The 20,879-nt window shown below is 36.1% G+C and overlaps 1 protein-coding gene across 11 annotated transcripts in view; it reads right to left on the reverse strand.

Annotated features, from left to right (window-relative positions):
* Positions 1-20,879, reverse strand: part of OSBPL8 (oxysterol binding protein like 8) — a 197,968-nt gene continuing 177,089 nt past the window's right edge. For all 11 annotated transcript variants that reach the window (XM_051846453.2, XM_051846454.2, XM_070052653.1 and 8 more), the window contains 5 exons: positions 19,931-20,116; positions 19,240-19,327; positions 9,282-9,387; positions 7,186-7,288; positions 1-4,234 (listed from right to left, as the gene is read on the reverse strand). In XM_051846453.2, the coding sequence (XP_051702413.1) occupies positions 4,102-4,234; positions 7,186-7,288; positions 9,282-9,387; positions 19,240-19,327; positions 19,931-20,116 (616 nt within the window). In that variant the 3' untranslated portion in view covers positions 1-4,101. The remainder of the gene's footprint in view (positions 4,235-7,185; positions 7,289-9,281; positions 9,388-19,239; positions 19,328-19,930; positions 20,117-20,879) is intronic.

Genomic DNA, 20,879 nt, shown 5'->3' on the forward strand with positions numbered 1-20,879 from the left:
TCTTTTTAAAAATTTTATTTAGAATGCCTACTTGTAGAACTTAGCATAATTTGACAGATAATTAGAAAAATTCTTTTCTCTCTGCAAACATTTATAACAGGTTAGGAATAACAGATTAGAAATGTAGTATGTTACAAAACAGTAGCCTATGACTATTCTGTATATTTACTATGCACCTTAAGGAAAAGAATTTGACAGTGTGCTATGCTTAGACTGCAGATAACATACTTTTATTATATCATACAAAACTGACCAGTGGTAGTGCTTGAATTTATAAATGGCCATTAATCAATATTTAAATTTAGATGTATATTTATCATGCTAAAAGTGAAAAAAAATCTGAAATTCTACGGCTCATCAGTTCAAATGTTTCATGGCATTTTTCTTTAAATGAAAAATTTTAATGTAATGTAAAACAATTTTACATGATAAAGGCATAAAGATAAAATTTTCTAAATGTTTTTGAAAGTATATTCACATTCATTTTGTCATGGGTTTCTTGTGACTTTTCTAAGGATGTTAATCATATTAAAAGACACTGGTCGTATACAATTTTAACAATCCATCTGCAATTAAAAACTGTAACAAAACCAGACGGTAGTTAAGAGTAACAAAAAGTAAATTAAATATACAAAACTCATAAGACAAGTAGAACAAAATCAAACCAAATTACATAACAGTGGCAGGTTATACATTTTAAAGAATTTTGTTTTACACTTGAGTCAAATATGATAAAAGTCAAAATGTAAACTTACTGATTTCTGTGGGGTTTCCTCCATTGGCTCAACTTGGAAAATTTGTATAAATGCTAGCATTTTATTTCTATACATTTAACATAATTCAGAATAATCAGCAGTCTCATGTATGGCTCATCGATAATGCCATCATCATTGTGTATCAAACAAAAAACCCTACTCATCACTTACTAGAAATGCTAACCATTGGAAAAATGGAATTTTACATATGTGTTTTCTTAAATTTTGATAAGCTAGTCTTCAAAAAGTTAAAACCGCCTTCCACAAAATTGTGTGTGTATATGGCACAAGTTGACACCCCAAACAGTGTGAATTCCATCGAAAAGGCACTGTTTACAATACTCAGAATAATCTGACAAATCGACTTCAATGATGTCTGAGAGTAAGAATATATTTGAAATAGATAGACAAACCCTTATAAAAGTACAGCATTACTGTTTAAATATAGTATAGCTATATAAAAGGAAATAAAGTGACACAGAGAAATGACCTTTTTATGACATTTAAGCCTATAAACACTCTGAATCATATTATAGTTCTGTAACACAAAAATGACAAAAAATATTTTCTTAAAGGCACAAAAGCATGAATATTAAAATGAGGGTGGTATTTTACACAAGGCCAACTTTTCAATGGAATGCAGTTGCCAACAGAGCTGTGACAAAGATTAAACTGTACCTTTATAAGTGATACAAAAAAGTACTGACATAAAATATGAGTTAAATATCTATTGCTGAAACTTATTAAATATTACACATGCCCTGTTTATTGTCTTTTCCTGGGCCAGTTACTTCTCACCAAATGGTGGATAACTGAAGCACAGTACATTTAACAACTTAAACAGAAATGCACATACCAATAATTACTCATCTCATTTTCATGAGAAAACAAGTTTTTGATAAATGAAAAAAAAAACTGGTCATAAGGTCTTAAGTCCTAGAAACCATCATGAGGCTGTCAGACAACTGGAAACTGTGAATCACATTATGAATCCATTCGTGAAGGAAGATTAATCTCAGGTAAAGAACATTCAAAGTCATTTACCTAGTATGGCTAAAATCTTAAACATTGATTTTGTGTCTCAAAGGATTCACATTCACATACTAAGCCAAATACAAGTAAGCACTGATCTAAAATTAACCCACCAGTTCCTGAGTTTTGTGTTCAGCTTATAGAAAGGAACTCATATAACTAAAAGCACAAGAGGACTATTAGATTAGTATATGCTTTTAGTGTATATGAAACAGTCATGAGTAACCCTGCTCTTTCATATGAAACAGTTTTTGACTCCTTGGATAAGAAACCACAATAATTGCCTAAAGAAATTTAAAAAAGAAAATAACAACCTTTCCAGTTTTAGAGATATCTATACAAATAAAACATTATTTAGGCTGAATGAGAGTAACATACAAGTAGTTTAAGACCAAGATCCTAAGGCAGGTCACCAACAAAAATTTTTAAGTTTTCAGGGTTCAACGAGAAAACAATTTTTGTAAGCAGCCAATCAAGTGATATATAATATAAATTAATACTAGTTTAAACCATAAAAAATATCAAATTGTACAATATTTACAAAATATCATACTTCAATGAATAGGCATTTGAGCATAACATTGGTAACAGAATGTGAATACAAAAATTATATTGACAAAAATGATACACAGCCAAAAACACACACCCATTTTCTAATGTAGCCATGAAAATTCCAGGCATAGGTACATCTTATTTATGCTTTTATCAATCTAAAAATATTTTCACACATACTTATGGAATACAGCACTAACACTACATGGGAAATGGCTCGTCACAGAAATATAAGGATACTTAAGATAGTTATATTGGGGCAAAATGCAAGTTTTCTCATTTTCAATTTTCACAATTTAGCAAATGTCCCTTGATTCCATATTTACCATGGTATAAACAGTTGATTGTAATTTTATTAATGTCTCATAGTTTCTTTTTAGTCAAAGGAAATGTAGCCAGAGTGATTACACTAGAGTGATTATACTCACTGACCTTCACTGTCAGTAATAGCTACATTTAAATCTATACTTTCAGGATTGTACTGTATATTTTAGGATAATATGTTCCTAGACTTAACTACCTTTGGAAAGATTATTTTTAAGGACTGTATTTATGTAAAAACTGAACAAAAACTTAAAAAAGTATGCCTGAGCCTGCATAAAAGGGATCTTAGAGATCTGTGGTTTTGCCACAGAATTCAGTTACTTAGAGTGGGATATAATAAAAAAAATTCAGTACTTAGTACTCTTCTTGGATGCTCATTGTATTGCACATTTTAAAGAAACCAATTTTATGCAGACATAAAGGCCACCACACAGTATCTTTTCTTATTGCTTTTCTCTTTTTGGCTTTTAAAAGTAAAATATTGGTTACCATTTTTTCATTCTACTTATTTACTGAACACATGAAGGTCTAAATGAAAACTAAAGTAATTTTTTCATAATGAAAAAACATGAATTGTCGCCATTTCATATACCCTATCAATATCTCTAGAATTTGGCCTATGTTATGAACCAGCTGACTTAACAAAAATAAAAAGGAGAAAAAAGGACAGCAACCAGTTTTTACCACACTTTTTTCAGCAAGTGCTTAAGATGGTTATTATAATCAATACGTCCAATCAGCTACATACCAGTTTTTTATATTGATATACATATACATAAACATTACCTGTATCTATAAATATTAAATTCTAGGGGGTTAAAAAAAATCTCGTGTAAACTTTTAGAAAGTAATTTGCAACTTCTTTCAATATATTAGTTTTGACCACTCAACACCTTTTTTTCTTGCTGTTTCTATGAAGACAATTGAGTTGGGTGCTTCAGCAGTGAAATCATCAGTACAGTATTTTGAATTATTTATGTCTATTATTCCATCATTCCCCAGCCCTTAATTCCTTACTGATTAAAGTTTTGTGAAGAAAACAGATTACTACCCCTATATTTATAAGATTCATAGCATTTTACAAACAATGTTAACATTATATCTTAGAACATACTATAGAACACAAGACTACTTTTAGGTAAGAGTACATAAGAGACAATTGTGTATACATGTGGATTTATTATACTCACATGTAGACACAGCCTCACAAAAGCTAGAAATGTCCTGGCACTTAACACATAACTCAATTTAATAACCAAACAGGATAGCTCTTGTTTCAGGTTAAGGATAAAACATATGAAAAGTCAATATCTCTACATTTATCATCTAGGTTTCTTTAGAAATATTGCAATATTTTAATAAAGCCCAAACCAACGTGAACATTGGTCCCAGGGCAAATCCGATTTTTCTAGTTCACTTATTCAACTGTAGAGAACTTCTACTTAAACATGAAGTTTATTATGACTTGAAGCAAAATCAGGAGGAAAATGATGAAGTAGTCTTTTTGTTGCAGAAAATAATCCGTGGCGGGTGTGCTGGAAACAAAATGATTTCGAAGAGCCAGAATATTTCTAAAAAAATAAGCAACAATAAATTGTATTATGATTTGCCAAAAATATCATGAGAACTCTTTGATATTACATGGTTTCAAGAACTAAAGTAATGACCAGTCAATTAATAATACCTGAATAGTGAGCTTACTATACCATGTGAAGCCATTATTAGGCTTTGTCTAGATCTAAATTCCACACTGTACTGGATAACTTCATTATCTATATCAAGAAATTATTAAAGTTTAATGCTGTAGAAACGTATCACCTTCGCTGTGATAGCAGGGATTTTAAAACTAAAACTTTGAAGGCTGGTGTTGTAGCATATTGAGTAAAAGCCACCATCTGCAATGCTGTCATCCCATTTGGGCATGGGTTCAAGTCCCGGCTGCTCCACTTTTGAACCAGCTCCTGCTAATGGCCTGGGAAAGCAAAGGAAGATGGCCCAAGTGCTTAGGCCCCTGCACCCATGTGAGAGAGCAGGAAGAAGCTCCTGGGTCTTGGCTTTGGCCTGGTGCAGCCCTGGGCACTGCATCCATTTGAGGAATGAACCAGCAATGGAAGATCTCTTTGTCTCTCCCCATCTCTGTAACTCTTTCAAATAAATAAATCTTAAACAACTAAAACTTTGATTCATAGTTGACTCAAAAAAGATTATTTTTACTTTCGAGAGATAAGGGCGAAGACAGGAGAAAATCCTAAATTCCCCAGGAAAAGAAGTTAACGTAACAGATTTCATGAGACATTATTTATGCTAACAAAAAATAAAATGTTAATTTGTTCATGAAATGAGCTTATCTATCCTCATGCCATTCAAAATGCTGTTGGCTTGAAAACAGATGGTTAGTGAAGCACCATTATTTTTTTGAATTTCTACTATTAGAGCATTTTACCAATATAGAGAGACAAATAAAAGTTTAATTATAAATATAATTAAATTTGGAAACCTGAACACTTTATATAAGGGCTGATGATGCCAACATACGCAAGATATGTTCCCTGCTGTAAAGATGATCATGGTCCAGTAAGGTAGACAGACATGTACAGTAACAACTCCACAGTGTACTAAGTGCTCTAAAGTATTTTTAAGAGGCCAGCGCTAAAGCCACTGCCTGCAGTGCTGGCATCCCATATGGATGCTGGTTCGAGTCCCGGCTGTTCCAGTTCTGATCCAGCTCCCTGCTATGGCCTGGGAATGAAGAAGATGGCTCAAGCTCTTGGGCTCCTGCACCCACGTGGGAGACCTGGAAGAAGCTCCTGGCTCCTGGCTTTGGATCGGCCCAGCTCTGGCAGTTGTAGCCATCTGGGGACTGAAGCAGTGGATGGAAGACCTCTCTCTCTGCCTCTGCCTCTCTGTAACTCTGTCTTTCAAATAAATAAATAAATCTTTAAAAAAAAAAGTATGTTTAAGACGCTATGCAAGCTGAGTTGAGAGACTAAATAATTCTATATAGCAGGGCAAGCAATTGGAAAGTGATTATAAGAAAAGTGGTATCTGAGTCTAACTTCAAAACAGATTTTTTTGATCAGCAAGACAGGAGGAAGTGCAACTTAAAAAGTGGATTCAGTGTGGGCACAGGTCCAAAGATGAGAGAGCACAGAACACTCTGAGAGATGTGAGGCATTTATAGGACTACGGCATGAGACAGGTGCAGGGAAAAGGATATGAGGCTGTGGAAGAAGCAAGTATATGTAAGTCATCAGACCCCCAAGAGTCAACAAAATTTCTTTCCTTTCTAGTTATCCAGAACATCTAGCACTGAGTTGCTGAGTACATAAAAGCCAGGGGACTATTATTAAATATTTTTGAAAACTGATAAAGCATAGTAGGCAACCAATCAGAAAACTCCTGCAGGCTTTGGCAGTGGAATAGGATCAGTACTCCCAGCCTACAAGTAATCTTGCAAAGTGTTATAACCTTCAGTTGCAGAATCAAAGAGCGGTGTATAAGGAAAGGGATCTGGGACTGCAAGAGGAGCAGTCATAGGTCTCTGAGCAGTTACTATTAACTCATCATTAAGAAAATATTTCAATATTCCAACAACTGGTGCATTCCAATTAAATATTAGCTATGCACAAAGGGGACTGCTGAAGTCTTTGTTAAATTTTTCAGAAACAACCCTACCTCCACATCCAATCCAACTACATTCCTAGCATGCTACAACATTAAGAGAAACTTATTCCAATTTTGTTCTCACAGAGAAAAAAGAAATCAACTTTCCTCTCTCCCAGTATTTTAGTGCTGAAGGAATTTCAGACATCAAGTGAGTGAGGCTAAGGTTCCATCTTAGCTCAGCAATGTTATAAAAATGTGATTTCCTATGTAACAGTGATATGGGGTGACTAGGCAGGAAGATTAGGTAGGAACAAATGAAACTGGAAAAATTCTTTTTCATTATTTCTGTGTAGCACTGCATTGTTACTCCACCCCTTATCTGGCAATCCAGTACTGCCACATTCCCATAATGCACCTGTGCCTCATCCAGGACCAGGAAGGAGGAAACACCATTATGGCTACATAGGTGTTAAGCTCCACATGGAGGTACCATGGAGTTCCTAGAAAGCCTTATGCACATTCAACCTGTTGATACGCAATTAAGGTATGACCTCCTATCTCAAAAAAGGGACTGGTACACTTGGGAGAGGACCTTTTGCTTTCCGGCTTCTGGACCTTGCTTATGGGACCTACACTTGGCCTCCTCCTACTCTCCTTATGAGTAACTCTCTGGCCCACTCATGACAGGTGTCTCTCTGTGTGGGGTTGCCCACACTCATGCATGAATGTATATATTCACTCTTGCTTTTATGTTAAATCCTGCTGTCACTTGTGCACTGTATTTATGCCACTGCTTTGAATTCCTATCTCTGTGGGGGCAAGAACTTGGAATAAAAATGAAGATAATCAGGCCTATCACAACAGGATTCTTTACTCCTCTGGACTCAAATGAATAGTCATTATCATTATACTTTACCTTTTAATTTCTTCCTGGGTTTGTTTTATAGATTCAATGGAACTTTGAATGTCTCCCAGTTCTATCCCTTTCTTTCTTCTGGTACTTGGTTTTACTGATTGAGCTAAAAAGACATTTAGAATGAAATTGTAGTCATAATCACAATCTACAGTTCAACTTAATGACTCCTGTGTAATAAATTTTCCTAGGCATTAGTTTTCGTGGCTTAGAGATTAACATAGGACTAATGCTTCACACTTTGAAGTTTCAAACTTATCATTTCACAACTGTAACATTATGAATATATTTAAAGTAACCATAAATTAACTAAATTTGACATCCATTTTATTTTTATTTAATTAAAATAGATAAAATAATTCATTAAAAATATTAATTTGGGAAAGGTCCTTCACTCATTTGTCTATAAAGAAGTTGACATTTTTAGCCCTTTCCAATTTTTTATTAATTGCTAATGTTATCTTTATTCCAGTAGTTACTCCAACTTTAAAGCTCTTCATTCAATTTGTTATCTCTTCTGCAAATTTTTATTGCCAATCATTAAGCTCTAAAGTTTTTTTCACATCCCTTCTCCTAACCAATCCTTTCTTTCTAGTTTTGTTCAGATCTTTCTTAACCTCTCTCTAAGGTTTAGCTTTCTCCTTCAAAAAATACAGATAATAATAATAATAGCTCAACCTCACATGATTGTTCTAAAGTGTGTTTAACATGTGTTACTAGCACATGTTAATTAATAAATGCTAGGTGATACACTATAGATAATACAGTGGGGTGGGTAGGAGGGTGAATTAAAAAGCCAAAATATCTGCATATATGGGTATAACATACACACACACACACACACACACACACCACTTCCTTAGGTCTGGTATGTGATTTTAGGGAGGTCAACAAGTATCTCAGTTTCCTTACCTGTAAAATGGTAGTAGCAACACTATAACTAACACTCTCTTCTAGTACACTGGTACTATGTGACTCCTGCTTTTAAATCTTTGTTCATTTTATTCCATTCATCCTCCTGTATGTTTCTCCCACTCCATGCCCTACCCCTAAACTGCCATAATCCATTAGAAATCCTAAAAATTTATTGGACTTCTTCTCCGAATTTTCCTTCCAATTGAATTGAGACCCTTCTCTTTTAAACATTTTTATCTTTAACAAATTTTCTGGTATTTATATAATTTATTCACTTCCAGTGTCATCTCTTTAGGAAAAAATGTTCTCCCCAGCTTGGGGTAAACCCAGTAGAAACAATAGATTAAGATATGAGAAAATTCTTTCTTAATTATATCTCAATATAGTTTGAGGACAATTACACAGTAGCTGACTCGAAAAAGAATAGCATATGGGCTGGCATTGTGGCATAGTGGTTAAGGCCACTACCTGCGACACTAGCATCCCATATGGGTGCCAGTTTGAGTCCTAGCTGCTTCACTTCTGATCCAGATCCCTGATAATGTGCCTGGGAAAGCAGTGGAAGATCGTATAAGTGCCTGGGCTCCTCCACCCACGTGGGAGATTCAGAAGAAGTTCCTGACTCTTGGCTTCAGCCCAGCCCAGCCCTGATTGTTGCGGCAGTTTGGGGAGTGAACCAGCAGATGGAAGGTCACTCTCTCTCTCTCTCTCTTTTTCTGTCTCTTCCTTTCTGTGTGTAACTCTTTCAAATAAATAAATAAGTCTTAAAAAAAAAAAAGAAAAAGAATAGCACATTATTTAATCTATTAGTCCTGAAGCTTTATAGCTATTTTTGGTTGTCTATGACTTCTAAACACTACAATAATTTATTCTGGCATTGAATATTTTACTGATTCATGAACTGAGCTCAAAGATAAAAAAATGCTTCCTAAATTCAATCCAGGGAGCCATCAATAATTTTTCAGAGGCTAACAGGCATAAGAGGTACCATTACAGTGGGGTTTATATTTGCTTGTCTCCTCTTTTTTCATTTCTCATGCTTTACTTTACCTTCTTGCCTAGTCTTGCAACTTATCCACAATCTAGAAGCAATACTTGATTTTCATCAATCAAACACAGTGTTAACAATCCTTCTTTAAAAAATTAAATTGTAAGAATGAACAGCCTGCAATAAATATTTTTACCTTCACTTCCAGATGAGTCCTGGATATCAGGTTCTGGGGAGGAATAGCCTTTTGCCACTTTCTTCTGTTGCCTGGTTGGCTTATGCTTCATTTTTGGGACACTAACCTGAGAAAAAAATTATACTATTTTGTGAGTTTGCACAGTTATTTTATACTCAAAGACCAATGTTGCACAAGTATTAAAATTAACTGTTCATGGGCACAATATTCAGAAATAAAGATTAAACACTCTAAAATTTAGTAAGATATGATGTATGTATACAATCAAATTATCTTTTACCTTGTTCCCAATGTTAGAGATATTCCTACTGAATAATGTTGGGATTTAATAAAATTACTTATTTATTTTTAATCATATCTGTATAATATGGAAAGCATCTTATTATAAACATAGATGATGCTATTATTTTGTAGCGCATTATTTTAAGTTACTGAAAGTATTTAAGTAATGTACAAGATTCAAAAATAGTTCACATCATCAACTAGAACTAACTTTTCCTTAGAATAATAAGGTTTAAACTCTATCCTTTGAACAGATTTGCATTACTAGCCATCAGTTCTAAATCTGAAAACTTAAATGCAAGAGAACAAACTAGAATAAGAAAGACAAAGTAAAATAAATACTTAAGAAAAAGGGAACTGGTGGTCATAAGCTTTCAACTCTGTTCTTACCTGATCACCATTCTAACAGAAATTATCCCCAGTAATTTATTACTGGAAACAACTTTGTAAAATCTTATTTCTGGACTTAAAAGTTAAAACTTATACTATAACATTCAGCCTATATTCCTATTTCAAATGTGGGAAACTTAAACCTTTGTAGCATTTAGAATAAAAAAAAACACATTATTAGAGCAGATTCAAATTGAGGACTGAAAAAGACTGGGGAATCCTTACCTAAAATAACAAAGGAAGTTAGCAACACAACTAATGATACAAAAATAGTTATTATGATCAGTAAAATCTACCTTTAGGAGGAAAAACAGATGTCTGTGTGCATCTATCATGTAGGAGTTGTTAAAAACACCGTAATTTTAAAGTTTAAACAAATTTTAAATTGTGATAATATGTATAAGATAATTTTTGCTACTTTAATAAGCTTAAGTGTACAATCCATTGGCAATGATTATATTCACAATATTGTACAAATGTTACCAATATAGCCAAGACATTTTTATCAACTCTTAAGTTAAGCCTTAACTTTTAAGGCTCTGTAACAATTAAGTGATAACTCCCCTTCTTCCTCAGTTCCCTGGTAACCACTAATCTACTTTCTGTCTCTATGAATCTGCCTATTTCATACATTTTATGAAATTCACACAATATTTATCCTTTTGTGTTTAGCTTTGTCACTTACCATAGTATTGTCAAGGTTCATCCATGTTATAGCATATATCAAAACTTCATTCCTTTTTATGGCTGAATAATATCCCATTGTATGTATAAGAAAACCTCATTTTTGCTTATCCATTCACTGATCACAATAATTTTTTTTAATCTCTAATGTTGACTGTCATTTAGAATATTTCTCCCTTTTGGTTATTGATATACAAGTATCTCAGTTCCTGTTTTCTACTTTCTAGGAGTGTGATTGCTGGGTTATATGATAATTTTATGTTTAGCTATATGAAGAACTGCAAAACTGTTTTCCACAGCAGCTACACTATTTTAGATTCCCACAAGCAAAGTACAAGTGTTCTTATCTCCCTATAGCCTCACCAGTATTTATATTCCATTGTTTGGATTACTACCATTCTAGTAGATGTGACACAGTATCTAACTGCAATTTTGGTTTGCATTTCCCTTATAACTACTGATGTTGGACATCTTTTCATGTATTTGTTGGTCATCTGTGTATCTTCTCCAGAGAAATGTCCTTTGGCCATTTTTAAATTGTGTTTTTGTTGTTAGGAGTTCTTTACATATTCAAGATACTAAACAGTTTCAGAGAAATGTTTGTAAATAGGTTTGAATTCTGTAGATTACCTCTGCACTTTCTTTATAATGTCTTTTGATGAATATATTCTAAATTTTGATTAAGTTTACTTTATTTTGTTTTTACTTGTGCTTTTAGTGTTACATACAAAAATACATTGTCAAATATAAGGTCAAGAAGATTTACTAATTTTCTTCTAATAGTTTTATGGTTTTAGTTTGGTATAGATACATTTTGAGTTAACTTTTATATATAGTGTGAGGAAAGGAGTCCAATTTTATTCATTTTGCATATAGAAATTTATCTGTTCTAGCATCATTTACTGAAAAGACTATTCTTTTTTCCGTTGAGTAGACTTGGCATACCTGTCAAAAACCAATTCACCTACATTGTATGGGTTTACTTTTCTATTTCACTGGTTTATGTATTTATACTTTTTTTTTTTTTTTTGACAGCCAGAGTGGACAGTGAGAGACAGAGACAGAGAGAAAGGTCTTCCTTTTCCGTTGGTTCACCCCCAATGGCTGCTGCAGCAGGCGTACCCAGCTGATTTGAAGCAGGAGCCAGGTGCTTCTCCTGGTCTCCCATGGGGTGCAGGGCCCAAGGACTTGGGCCATCCTCCACTGCACTCCCGGGCCACAGCAGAGAGCTGGTCTGGAAGAGGGGCAACCGGAAAAGAATCCGGCGCCCTGACCGGGACTAGAACCGGGTGTGCCGGCGCTGCTAGGTGGAGGATTAGCCTATTGAGCCGTGGCACCGGCCTATATATTTATACTTATGCCACTATTGCACAGTTTGATTAGTCTTGTTTTAAGTTTTGAAATGGGAAAATATGAGTTGAGTCCTCTGTGTCCATTTTGTTCAGGATTATTTTGGCTATTTAGGTGAAGGTCTCTTGTAATTCTGTATGAATCTGAGGATCAACTGTCCCAATTTTGAAAAAAAGGAGTTGTTTGAATATTAATACAGACTGTGTTGAATCTGTAGACTGCTTTGGCTATTACTGACATCTTAACAATATTCAGTTTTCCTACCTAATACCATAGGATGTCTTTCTATTTATTTAGGCCTACTTTAATTTCTTTAGAAATGTTTTATGGTAGAAACTGTACAAGTCTTTCACTTCCTTGGTTAAATTTATCCCAAGGTATTTTTATTCTTTTAAACCCTATTATAAAGTAAACTGCTTCCTTAAGTTCCTTTTGGTTTGTTAAAGATATATATATATATATACACACACACACACACACACACACATATATATATATGAACATAACTGATTTTTGAGTGTTGCTACAACTTTGCTGAATTCATTTTTTTGTTCTAGTAGCTTTTTTATAGATTCTTTGGGAGTTTTCTGTACAGAGGACAGTCATCTGTCTACAGAGAAAGTTTTACTTCATTTACCATTTGCATGACTTTTTTTTTTTAGTTAGTTACTTGCTCTGGCTAGAATTTCCAGTACAAAGTAATAGTGGTGAAAGTCATGTTTGTCTTCTTTCTAATTTCAGAGGGAAGGCCCGTCATTTACCATAGAGAATGCTATTAGCTGTGGGTAACTGACGAATGTTCATCATCATGTTGAGGAAGTTATCTTCTATTTCCTAGTTTTATGAGACTGAACAAAAAAAAAAAAAACACTCGTAAAAGAGTACGGGTTTTGTTAATTGCATTTATAGGCGATTTTCTTCCTCATTTTATTAACCTGATGCACTTCATTGACTTCCTATAGTAAATCAACCTTGAAGATTCCAAGATGGCTGAATACGGAAAAGACATGCTGATTTTGATGAGGGGAAGATAACAGAAGAAAAGTGGAGGAAGTGCATTCCCAGGGGAGAATGAGAGAAAAACTTGCAGCAGAAATTCTACAGAAATAAGTGTGACATCATGGAGTAGTGTGCAAAGTGCAGACACATAACAGTGAATGGGGACACCACTCACAGCTCCCGCAGCAGGGAGCTGGAGGAGATGCCAGCGTTTGAAAGCTAGGTGAGAGCAGACTGGCAGCTCCTGCCACTGGTGATATCACCTGAGGGAGAAACTTGGGAACCACACTGACTCTCTAGAGCCCTAGTAGGGAGTAGGGTACCCACCTAATCCAATGAAGGAAAAGTGCACTTGTTTCTCTCCATCTCCCCATAAAGTGGCCTGGTGACCAGCAGAGAGAAAGTACCATCTTAATGCTAGTAGAGGCTGCGGTAGCTCTCTCTCACACATGTGTATACGCATGAGAAGGAGGTTTTATTATTAAGAAAAATCTGCATTCCCCACTGACTCTGAGCCTGATTGGAAGGATTGGCAGGGGGTTGTGCACTTAGGACTGTGAGATGCTACCATTCCCCCACCCTACCACAGGCTCCAGGGCTCAAACTGCCAAGGCAGAGCACCCAGACAACTGGCTCTAGGAACACCTCTGTTCTCTCCATGGATGGGGTACGCTCGTAGGGTTGAGTGTGAATCCTCTGCACTCTATGGCTGTGGGACTCCTGCATGCTATGACTGTGGGAATTCTGTGACCACGATAGGGTGTGGGGTGCAGCTGGTCTCTGGGTAATCACTGTGTCTGGCTTCAGAGGCTCAGAGCTCCCTTACTGCCTGGGCTGGGTCATGCCAGAGGGTTTTGTGTTCACACTGAGAACTACATAGATCCTTTGTGCAGTTCATGTCCATGCATGGGTTGGGGGTTGTACCCACTGTGGTCTAACCCATTGATCACATTTCAAGAGAGGAGGTGATGATGTGATTATGCCAACAAGTGTGATCATACTCTTCTCCCTGCTGACAATAGAGATCTACCACACCCAACATGGGTGTCACCCTGGATCTCACTCCACCCACAAGCACTGACCAGAGTTCCCTGGTCCCATCTAACACATGACTCTAGTTAGCCACATAAGACACTCCACTAAGCCACATAGGCATAATTCAAAAACAAAAGTCATCAGAGTAGAAAATCAACAGCTGTTTCCACAAGTGCCTAAAAACAAATGCAGAAATAACAAGGAACAAGAACAAGGAAGATAACATGAATCCCCAAAAGGAACACAACACTTCAATATTAGAATATGAAGATATTGATGAAATGCCTGAAAATGAATTCAAAAGAATAATTATAAAATTATTCAGAAACATGAAGAAACAAATTCATGAGATGAAGAAGTCCATATGCAAATAAGGATGAAAAGTTTTGTTGAGACATTGAGATAGTAAACAGAAATCAAACTATAATATTAGAAATGATGAATTCAATATGTCAAATAGAAAAAACAGTGGAAAGCCTCAACAACAGACTTGGTGAGGTGTGAGAAAGAATATTAGAGTTGGAAGACAAATCCTTGGAAATAGCTCAGTCATATAAGGAAAAAAAAAGAAAAAAAATAATTAGATAAACTGAAAATAGTGTTTGAGATTTAAGAAATGCTACCAAATGACCAAACTTACGTGCCTCTGGAGTTCCTGAAGGTGTGGAAAGAAAAAATGGATTAAAAGGACTATTCAATGAAATAAGAGATGTCCCTAAATTGGAAAAAGAAAGGGATATTTAAGTACAGGAAGCACACAGAACTCCTAACAGACAGGATCTGAAAAAAACTTCACCATGACACATTATAGTCAAATTTTCAACAGTAAAGCATAAAGATTCTAAAATGTGCACAAGAGAAATGCCAGATTTCCTTCAGAGGATACCCAATTAGACTAACAGGTGATTTCTCATCAGAAACCCTAAAGGCAAGGAAAGAATGAAAAGATATTGCCCAAGAATCTGTCAACCCAAAATACTATACTCAGTAAAGTTCTTATTTATGAATAAAGATGAAATGAAGACCTCCCAAAACAAAGAGAAATTGAAAGAATTTGTCACTACTCATCCAGTCTTACAAATGATGCTTAAGCATGTGAAAAAGAGAATGACCATCATTATTTTGAAAGAATGTGAAGGCAGAAAATCTCCTGGTAAAAGTACAAAGGAAATCCAAAGCAAACAATAGGAATACTTACGAAAAAATGGTAGGACCAATTCATTACTTATCAATAATAACACTAAAAATAAATGGACTCTCTAATTAAAAGATGTATGCTGGAGCTGGCACTGTGGCATAGTGGGTAAAGCCAGTACTAGCGGTGTCGGCATCCCATGAGGGCGCCAATTTAAGTCCCAGCTGCTTAACTTCCAATCAAGCTCTCTGCTATGGTCTAGGAAAGCAGTGGAAGTTGGCCCAAGTCCTTGGACTTCTGGACCCATGTGGGAAACCCGGAAGAAGCTCCTGGCTCCTGCCTTAGGATTAGCCAATAGGGGATTGAAACAGTGGATGGAAGACCTCTCTCTCTCTGCCTCTCCTACTTCTTCTTCTTCTTCTTTTTTTTTTTTGTAAAGATTTATTTATTCAGAGTTACACACAGAGAGAGGAGAGGCAGAGAAAGAGAGGTCTTCTATCCACTGGTTCACTCCCCAATTGGCTGCAACGGCCGGAGCTGTGCCAATCTGGAGCCAGGAACCAAGAACTTCCTCCAGGTCTCCCATGAAGGTGTAGGGGCTCAAGGACTTGGGCCATCTTCTACTGCTTTCCCAGGCCATAGCAGAGAGCTGGATTGCAAGTGCTGGACATAGCAATAGCAGTGTTAAGAGAAAAGTTTATAATAATTAGTGCATACATCAAGAAATTGGAAAGTCATCAAATAAATGATCTATCATTGCATCTCAAGGACCTAGAAAAACAACAAGCCAGGCTGGTGCTGCGGCTCAATAGGCTAATCCTCCGCCTGTGGCGCCGGCACACCAGGTTCTAGTCCCAGTCGGGGCGCTGGATTCTGTCCCAGTTGCTCCTCTTCCAGTACAGCTCTCTGCTGTAGCCTGGGAGTGCAGTGGAGGATGGCCCAAGTCCTTGGGCCCTGCACACGCATGGGGGACCAGGAGAAGCACCTGGCTCCTGGCTCCGGGTCAGTGCAGTGCGCTGGCCGCAGCAGCCATTGTGGGGTGAACCAACGGAAAAGGAAGACCTTTCTCTCTGTCTCTCGCTCTTTCTCACTGTACACTCTGCCTGTCAACAACAACAACAACAAAAAACAAAAAACAAAAAAACAAAAAAACAAGCCAAACCCCAAAATAGTAGGAGTAAAGAAACAATTAAAATTAGAGAAGAAATCTGCTTAGAGTTTCCATCATGAAAGGGTGTTATATTTTGTCACATGCTTTCTCTGCATCTATTGAGATAATCATATGGTTTTATTCTTCAATTTGATTTGCGAATGTTGAACCATCCCTTCATACCAGGGATAAATCCCGCTTGGTCTGGGTGAATGATCTTCTGATGTGTTGTTTGGTTCGATTGGCCAGAATTTTGTTGAGGATTTTTTGCATCTATGTTCATCAGGGAAATTGGTCTGTTGTTCTCTTTCTCTGTTGCATCTTTTCTGGGTTTAGGAATTAAGGTGATACTGACTTCATAAAAAGAATTTGGGAGGATTCCCTCCCTTTCAATTGTTTTGAATAACTTTAGAAGAACTGGAGTTAGTTCTTCTTTTAATGTCTAGTAAAAATCAGCAGTGAAGCCATCTAGTCCTGGGTTTTTCTTTGTTGAGAAGGTCTTTATTATTGATTCAATTTCTGTCTTATTATGGGTCTGTTTAAGTTTTCTATGTATTCATGACTCAGTTTAGGTAGGTCGTATGTGTCTAGGAATCTATCCATTTCTTCTAGGTCTCCCAGTTTGTTGGCATACAGCTCTTTGTAGTAATTTCTGATGATTCTTTTTTTTTAATGGTTTATTTATTTATTTGGAAGTCAGAGTTACACACAGAGAGAAGTAGAGGCAGAGAGAAAGAGAGAAAAAGGTCTTTCACCCACTGGTTCAATCCCCAATTGGCCGCAACAGCCAGAGCTTTGCTGATCCGAAGTCAGGAGCCACGAGCTGCTTCTGGGTCTCCCAGGCAGGTGCAGGGTCCCAAGGACTTGGGCCATCTTCTATTGCTTTCTCAGGCCATAGCAAAGAGCTGGATTGGAAGTGGAGCAGCTGGGACTCGAACCAGTGCTCATATAGGATGCCGGCACTGCAGGCAGTGGCTTTACCGGCTTCGCCACAAAACCAGCCCCCTGATGATTCTTATTTCTGTGGTATCTGTTGTTACATTTCCTTTTTCATTTCTAATTTTATTAATTTGGGTCTTCTCCCTTCTTTTTTTTTGGTTAGTTGGGCTAATGGTGTGTCAATTTTGTTTATTTTTCAAAAAACCAGCTCTTCATTTTGCTGATATTTTGTATTTTTTTGGATTCAATATTCAATTTTGTTGATTTCTTCTCTAATTTTAATTATTTATTATCTCCTACTAGTTTTGGGTTTGGTTTGCTGTTTTTTTCCTAGATCATTGATATACTAATGGTTTGTAGTTTTCTTGAGCTTATCAAAGAACCAACTTTTGGTTTCACTGACACTTGTTTTTCTACTCTCTATTTCACTTATTTCCACAATATAATCTCTATTTTCCCACCTCTCCTAATTTTACATTTGGTTTGCTCTTTTTCTGTTTGCTCATGGCATAATATTAGGTTACTGATTTTTCTTTTTTAATGTATATAGTCACATTCATATTTATCTTTGAGTATTACCTTTGGTACATCTCATAAACTTTGCAATGCTCCACTGTTTTGTCTAATTTCTTTCTAATTTCTCTTGTGTTTTTCTTTGGCATATTGGTTTTTAGCAGTGTACTGTTTAATTTCCTCATATTTATTAATTATTCAATTTTCCTTTCTCTTATTGACTTCTAGCTTCATCCCATGTCAGAAAAGATACTTTTTTTTTTTTTTTTTGACAGGCAGAGTGGACAGTGAGAAAGGTCTTCACTTTGCCGCTGGTTCACCCTCCAATGGCCACCACGGCTGGCGCGCTGATCCGAAGGCAGGAGCCAGGTACTTATCCTGGTCTCCCATGGGGTGCAGGGCCCAAGGACTTGGGCCATCCTCCACTGCCTTCCTGGGCCACAGCAGAGAGCTGGCCTGGAAGAGGGGCAACCGGGACAGAATCCGGCACCCCGACAGGGACTAGAACCCGGTGTGCTGGCGCTGCTAGGTGGAGGATTAGCCTATTGAGCCGCGGCGCCGGCCAAGAAAAGATACTTTCTATATCAATTTTGACAAAAATTATTGAGATGTTATAGGGCATAAAATACAATCAGAGAGAATATCTACATGTACTAGAGAATACATATTCTTCTGTGGTTGGGTAGACTGTTATATATGTATCTGCTAGGTCTAGCTGGCTTATACTGTGGTTCAAGTAATCTGTTTCCTTCTTGATTTTCATCTAAATAGAATCCATTATCAAAAGTGCTGCACTTAATTCTCCATGTATGTTGTAGAACTATTTCTCCCTTCAAAACTGTCTTTGTTTCTTTCATATATTTTGGGGGCTCTGTTGATTAGTACTTACATATTTTAACTCTTATGTAGTCTTGATTAACTGACTCTTCAATTGACTATGCCTTTATATGTCTCTTGTAATGATTTTTTACCTCAATTTTCCTTTATCTCTTGTATGTACATGGGACGTCCTCTTCTATCCTTTTATTTTACTTTGTTTCCTAGGATCTAAAGTAAATCTCTATGGACAGCATATAGTTGGGTCATGTTTATATTAATTCATTCTGCCAATCTGAGTTTTGTTCAAAGAGTTTAATTTATTTGCATTTATAGCAATTACTGAAAAGGAAAAATGTTCAATTCTACCACTTTGATATTTCCTGTATGTCCTATGCCTTTTTTGTTCTTCATTTAGAATATTACTGCCTTCTTTTATGTCTGACTTTTCTGTAATAAATTATTTTGATTCCCTTCTCATCTTGTGTATACTTTAAAGATACTTTGTGTTGATATTTGTTTGGGGTGACACAAGCTTGGAGTTCAGTGTTTTTCCTCTCAAATTTTAAATTTTGAAACCAAATTTTAAATGATGGTTGCCATAGATACTACCGATTTAACAAATTTACATGCCTACCAGATCTAGTTACATTTTTATTACATACCATTGGAGTACGATGTTTCACTTTGGTCTGGATAACACCATCTTTTTCAAACTGTATCATATCATTAAGTGGGTCCCATGGTCGGGTACTACATAAGTGGAAAAAAAATTTTTTTAATGACTGAACAAAGAATGTAAAAACTTTTTATTCAAAGATTAAATTTTCATTAATAGTTATAAACATAGCACTAATATTAAGATTTTCCCATATCTAATATTCTGATCCTCAGCTTATTTCATAGGCTAACCAGAGTCAGGCTTATAATAAAGGGAACACTGAGTTCAAAATCTCACATTAATATATATAGTTTAATAAAAAACTACTCCAACTAACACATATTCTAGAAATGAGGACAACAAATGCCGCTAATATATAGCTTAAAATAAACTCTTTTTAAGGGGCAGGGATTTGGCTTAATGGTTAAAATGCCTACTGGGATACCTGCAACCCCTAGTGGAGTGCCCGGGTTGCATACCCACTGCTAGCTCTTGACTCCAGATTCCTGCTAATGCTCAGGAACTCCTTGGAGGCTCAGTGTATTGAGATCCTGGCTTTCAACTTCAGCCCCCTGGAGTTGCTGCAGAGGTTTTAGGGAGTGAACCAGTGGATGGATTCTCTCCTTATCTATCTCTATCTCTCTGTCTCTCATAAATTAAAAACAAACAAACAAAAACCTCTTTTAACTACTTACTCTGCAAACCTGTAATGCCATTCTCCTGTAAGTGGATCAAGTTCAAATAACTTGCAAGTCCACTCTTCATTTTTTGTTTTGCGATCTCTGGTAGCTTGCCTTTGGGCTTCCTCCAAAACATACTTTTCTTGAGTAGCTTCGGTTTGGTCTTTAGCATTTATGGCTCGAGTTACCCGCTGCCAAAGTCTAATACATATGCAAACACAGTATTTAAAAAGCACAAAAAATCACATCTATAGAGGATAGGCTTGATCCTCTTGAGAGAATAATGCTTATTTGGATTTTGAGCCTTGACAAAGCTCTGTTCATACATTTAGGAATAAGTCAAGATATAAAAATCCAGTGCCTTGAGTAGAAATTAATTTTTTTCTTGGCAAGAAAAATGTATTATATGGGATCTTAAACATATGGTAGTGAATGTTGTTGACTCAAGATGATAGGAATGTAATGAAATTAGAATTCAAGAATCCACATTTTTAACAAGCTCCCTAGATGATTCTCAGATATTCTGTTTAAACTTCACTGGCCTCATAAAGATTCATTATTGTAATGCAGTACTTTTCAACTTTCAATGCATGATTTTTCAGAGAACTTTTAAAATCAGAATCCCTGGGAGTCAGTCCAAGTATTTTTTTAAGCTTCTCAGATTATTTTAATGTACAGTGTTGAAAATTGCTGACTGTAAGAGAGACTATCAAGGTAAAATGATTTCCCCTACTAAAGTTTAGTTTTGTCATCAGTTAAATGAGAGTATATTATCTATATCCCACCCATCTGGGAAGGCATCATGTTGACAATGAAGGAACAAAGGCCATGGAATCTGATAGACTTGGGCTAAGTCCTGGATCTGCCACATCTCAGCTAGTCAGCTTGAGGTTTCTTATCTTGAGTGGTTTCCTCATTTTGAAAGTATATTGAGGGCCGGCGCTGCGGCTCACTAGGCTAATCC

Source organism: Oryctolagus cuniculus, chromosome 11 (assembly GCF_964237555.1).
Source record: "Oryctolagus cuniculus chromosome 11, mOryCun1.1, whole genome shotgun sequence".
NCBI lineage: Eukaryota > Metazoa > Chordata > Mammalia > Lagomorpha > Leporidae > Oryctolagus > Oryctolagus cuniculus.